The sequence below is a fragment of the Protomyctophum parallelum genome (genome assembly GCF_964188405.1).
Source record: "Protomyctophum parallelum genome assembly, chromosome: 8".
NCBI classification, from domain to species: Eukaryota; Metazoa; Chordata; class Actinopteri; order Myctophiformes; family Myctophidae; genus Protomyctophum; species Protomyctophum parallelum.
Window position 1 is genome coordinate 36,673,679 of NC_139703.1, and position 5,604 is coordinate 36,679,282.

Below are 5,604 nucleotides of genomic sequence, written 5' to 3' on the forward strand. Positions count from 1 at the left end.
GGACCACCTCCTCCAGCTATGGGACCATCTCCTCCAGCTATAGGACCACCTCCTCCAGCTATAGGACCATCTCCTCCAGCTATGGGACCACCTCCTCCAGCTATAGGACCACCTCCTCCAGCTATAGGACCACCTCCTCCAGCTATAGGACCACCTCCTCCAGCTATGGGACCACCTCCTCCAGCTATAGGACCACCTCCTCCAGCTATGGGACCATCTCCTCCAGCTATAGGACCATCTCCTCCAGCTATGGGACCATCTCCTCCAGCTATAGGACCATCTCCTCCAGCTATAGGACCACCTCCTCCAGCTATAGGACCATCTCCTCCAGCTATAGGACCACCTCCTCCAGCTATAGGACCACCTCCTCCAGCTATAGGACCATCTCCTCCAGCTATAGGACCATCTCCTCCAGCTATAGGACCATCTCCTCCAGCTATAGGACCATCTCCTCCAGCTATAGGACCACCTCCTCCAGCTATAGGACCACCTCCTCCAGCTATAGGACCATCTCCTCCAGCAATAGGACCACCTCCTCCAGCTATGGGACCACCTCCTCCAGCTATAGGACCACCTCCTCCAGCTATAGGACCATCTCCTCCAGCTATAGGACCATCTCCTCCAGCTATAGGACCACCTCCTCCAGCTATAGGACCATCTCCTCCAGCTATAGCACCATCTCCTCCAGCTATAGCACCATCTCCTCCAGCTATAGGACCACCTCCTCCAGCTATAGGACCATCTCCTCCAGCTATAGGACCATCTCCTCCAGCTATAGGACCACCTCCTCCAGCTATGGGACCATCTCCTCCAGCTATAGGACCACCTCCTCCAGCTATAGGACCATCTCCTCCAGCAATAGGACCATCTCCTCCAGCTATAGGACCACCTCCTCCAGCTATAGGACCATCTCCTCCAGCTATGGGACCATCTCCTCCAGCTATAGGACCATCTCCTCCAGCTATAGGACCATCTCCTCCAGCTATAGGACCATCTCCTCCAGCTATAGGACCACCTCCTCCAGCTATAGGACCATCTCCTCCAGCTATGGGACCACCTCCTCCAGCTATAGGACCACCTCCTCCAGCTATAGGACCACCTCCTCCAGCTATAGGACCATCTCCTCCAGCTATAGGACCATCTCCTCCAGCTATAGGACCATCTCCTCCAGCTATAGGACCACCTCCTCCAGCTATAGGACCATCTCCTCCAGCAATAGGACCACCTCCTCCAGCTATGGGACCACCTCCTCCAGCTATAGGACCACCTCCTCCAGCTATAGGACCATCTCCTCCAGCTATAGGACCATCTCCTCCAGCTATAGGACCATCTCCTCCAGCTATAGGACCATCTCCTCCAGCTATAGGACCACCTCCTCCAGCTATGGGACCACCTCCTCCAGCTATAGGACCACCTCCTCCAGCTATAGGACCACCTCCTCCAGCTATAGGACCACCTCCTCCAGCTATGGGACCATCTCCTCCAGCTATAGGACCACCTCCTCCAGCTATAGGACCATCTCCTCCAGCTATGGGACCATCTCCTCCAGCTATAGGACCACCTCCTCCAGCTATAGGACCACCTCCTCCAGCTATAGGACCACCTCCTCCAGCTATAGGACCACCTCCTCCAGCTATAGGACCATCTCCTCCAGCTATAGGACCATCTCCTCCAGCTATAGGACCACCTCCTCCAGCTATGGGACCATCTCCTCCAGCTATAGGACCATCTCCTCCAGCTATAGGACCATCTCCTCCAGCTATAGGACCATCTCCTCCAGCTATAGGACCACCTCCTCCAGCTATAGGACCATCTCCTCCAGCTATAGGACCATCTCCTCCAGCTATAGGGTCCTATAGCTGGACCACTGGTGGATAAAACATATAGACTGTTCATCTGCATAATGTTTACACAGCGTAGAGACAACAGTCTGTGTCAAGGTGAAGGTGTGCAGCATGTGTGTGTGTGTGTGTGTGTGTGTGTGTGTGTGTGTGTGTGTGTGTGTGTGTGTGTGTGTGTGTGTGTGTGTGTGTGTGTGTGTGTGTGTGTGTGTGTGTGTGTGTGTGTGTGATCGTTGGGCCACATTAGGATCATGCCTGGACACACAGTGGAGAGATAAGACCGTGCACGATCAGCTGTAGCCTATAGCCTGTACGTGCGTGCGCCACGATACATATACACCATCATTTAAGAAACAACAAAAACCCGCCTTGTGTTATAATAATAATAATAATAATAATCATTCATAACGATTGATTTATTCATTATCTAATTCATTGATTGATATAACAGTCAATTACCCCGTTTGCTCCTGCCGATCTGTCCCAGCTTGGGCGGCCGCTTGGCCCCCGTGGAGCCGCTGAAGAAGTTGTTGGTGTCTTGGAGGCGACAGGTGAAGGAGAGGTGGTCCTCCTCCCCGGCCTCCACGCTGCCGTAGTGGCTCATCTTGTCTTCGCTGAACGGCAGCACCTCCGACATTATTATTACTCCGTCTTCTTCCACACGAAGCGGGTCGTGTTGTTGTGGTTGTTACTGTATTATAGCGTCTTTCTTTGTGTCACCAAGAAAGACGCACCGTCCGTCCACCACCGCCACGACACAACAAAACGAAACGAGACGATATCTAGGGACGTATATAGCGGCGCTATATCAGTCTGGCGTATATGCGTTGTTATAAAACAATTACACAACCAATAAGAAAAGAAAGGGGGGAAAAAACACTGTCTGTGACGGTTGACACGATCTCTACTAGATCCCCCCCCGATCCGTTCGCCTCAACGGCGCGTGTCTGCTGCCGTGTCCAAAATAAATAAAATACAAATAAAATAGCAGCCTACAAAATAAATTAAAAATAAATAAATACAAATCTCCTCGGTTTATCCACGGTCGACGACGAGCCTCGGCAACATCATTCAGAATATTTCCAATGCATTCTTTAATTCAACCGTCCGTGGCCGTGCCGTGCGTATTATTCTGTCCGTTGGAAATGGAGGCGCCTCGTCGCCTGCTCTGCCTCCCTGCTATGCCTGCACACCGACCGAACCGAGCCGCGGTCCGGACCCACACGGACGGACGGACGGACGGACGGGATCGAGCGCCCGCTGGTTCGGAGCGGCTGGTGGGCTGGACGGGGGCTGCCTGGACTCACTGGATCTGGACTCGATGATCGTCGCACGTCGGAAAAATAGTGAGGAGGATGAAATGCAAATTATGGGGGGAGCGATGCAAAACCCGGAGACGGGGAAGGGCTGCTGGATGGATGGATGGATGGATGGATCAGGTAGTGGTTCAGTCATGGACTGGTGCACCCTGCACCCACCCCGGTCCGGTCTGGTCCGGTCCGGTCGGTGATTGTTATATTTAAAAGGCTAAAATGCATATTCAATCAAATATATCAATATTGCAATAATAGCCACAAAATAGTAATTTCATTGTAAACTCATCGGTCAATTTCATGGCTGCCCAAATAATAAGTAGTGCGGATTGGGGGGACATTTCGTATAGCCTATATATTTATATCATTTGGTAGCCCATTATTATTATTATTATTATTATGCATTTTGTCGTTTTGTTGGTGTGTGGAAGTGGAACTGCTGACACCTCGCCAGGGGATGGCAGCAGTGTTCTCTCAGGGCAGGGCATAGCCTGCACCAGGGGTGGGCAACTTTGAAGATGGAGATTCCACACTCACTCCAGAGAGCCACTATAGTTCCACACTCACTCCAGAGAGCCACTATAGTTCCACACTCACTCCAGAGGGCCACTATAGTTCCACACTCACTCCAGAGGGCCACTATAGTTCCACATGCACTCACTCCAGAGGGCCACTATAGTTCCACACTCGCTCCAGAGGGCCACTATAGTTCCACACTCACTCCAGAGGGCCACTATAGTTCCACACTCACTCCAGAGGGCCACTATAGTTCCACGCTCACTCCAGAGGGCCACTATAGTTCCACACTCACTCCAGAGGGCCACTATAGTTCCACACTCACTCCAGAGGGCCACTATAGTTCCACGCTCACTCCAGAGGGCCACATTGCATATACCATACAGTATGTTGTATCAAAAATAGCAGATCTTCAAGCTCAAAACGTGTCGCACTGCGACATGTTTTGCTATTTTTTAATTGGAATCCTGAAAAGCAACATTTTAATTTAATTTCAAATGCATTTTGTTATACTTATGTTAACTTACATTGGACATAAAACAAATAGGCCTACAATAAAAATGCCAATACTAGTCATTAAGCTATATAGATAAAGCAGGTCATGTTTGGAGTTGTAACAGCTGAAATCAATAATATATCAGTGTTCTGATATTAACCTGCAGGCCGGATTAAAGATGTAGTGCTGATCTACAACAACATCTTGTAAGATCTCCGGTGCATGACTGCAACCAGTCCTGCACCAATAAATCAGGCATTAGAGGGTTTACTATAGAGGCCACCAAGAAGGACTTAGCTCTGTTCCATAGCTCTAATGCTCTGGTCCATAGCTCTAATACCGTTGCATTTAGAGCTATGTTACCGGTGACTTCTGCCGCTCGCATAAATGCAGACCAGCCTCTCGTCTTTAGCGTAAGTAAAAATAAAGTTTTTTGCTTCTCACCAATACAAAGGCAGGTTGTGTCATTAGAAAGCCTACTTTCCTTATAGTGGAAGCACTCTGAGCCCCCCACCACACGTATAAAAGTATACCTTTTGGCCAAAAAGGGATTATTTTTCAACCGGGAAAAAATAAGTTTAGTTACTCCACTGCGCCCTCTACCGATATTGCCCAGAGAAAACCCTCATACAGAATATTTTCCCCTCCGGTCCACTCATGCCCCATGTGGTCCCATCTCACCTTCTCCTCCACACCACACCAGGTCCACCCATGCCCCATGTGGTCCCATCTTAATCTCCCATCTCACCTTCTCCTCCTCACACCACACAGGTCCACTCATGCCCCATAATGTCCCATCTCACCTTCTCCTCCTCAGTCACAGACTTGGGTGTCAAGTTTGATCCATTCCTCACCCGACATCCAATGACCATAATAAAACATCTCTGCAAAACAGTAGCATTCTATATCATCTCAAAAACATCTCCAAAATGTAGTCCGTCGCAGTCTATGGGGAGGATCTCAGTGTAATATGTACGGATTTGGGGTTTTTACTAGTAGTGTATGTACGGAATTGCCAATGCGCGTTATTTCACCGTGTTTGGGTGAGACCACGCTATACCGCCTCTGCCACCACCAGGTCCAGTTGCTTCAAGTATAAGACACAGTTTGGCCTGCAGACTGTACTCTGGTCTGCAGACTGTACTCTGGTCTGCAGACTGTCCTCTGGTCTGCAGACTGTACTCTGGACTGCAGACTGTACTCTGGTCTGCAGACTGTCCTCTGGTCTGCAGGCTGTCCTCTGGTCTGCAGACTGTCCTCTGTTCTACAGACTGTACTCTGGTATGCAGAATGTACTGACTGTACTCTGGTCTGCAGACTGTACTCTGGTCTGCAGACTGTACTCTGGTCTGCAGACTGTACTCTGGTCTGGTCTGCAGACTGTACTCTGGTCTGCAGACTGTACTCTGGTCTGCAGACTGTACTCTGGTCTGGTCTG

General features: G+C 50.1%; 1 protein-coding gene across 1 annotated transcript in view; it reads right to left on the minus strand.

The window, feature by feature from the left end:
• The window catches only part of camk2n1a (calcium/calmodulin dependent protein kinase II inhibitor 1a), a gene marked incomplete at both ends in the record, with an annotated part of 7,960 nt that extends 5,482 nt beyond the window's left edge, over nt 1-2,478 (minus strand). Inside the window, one exon of the mRNA XM_083771294.1 lies at nt 2,301-2,478. Coding sequence (XP_083627420.1) covers nt 2,301-2,478 — 178 coding nt within the window. The remainder of the gene's footprint in view (nt 1-2,300) is intronic.
• Nucleotides 2,479-5,604: the final 3,126 nt, after the last annotated feature.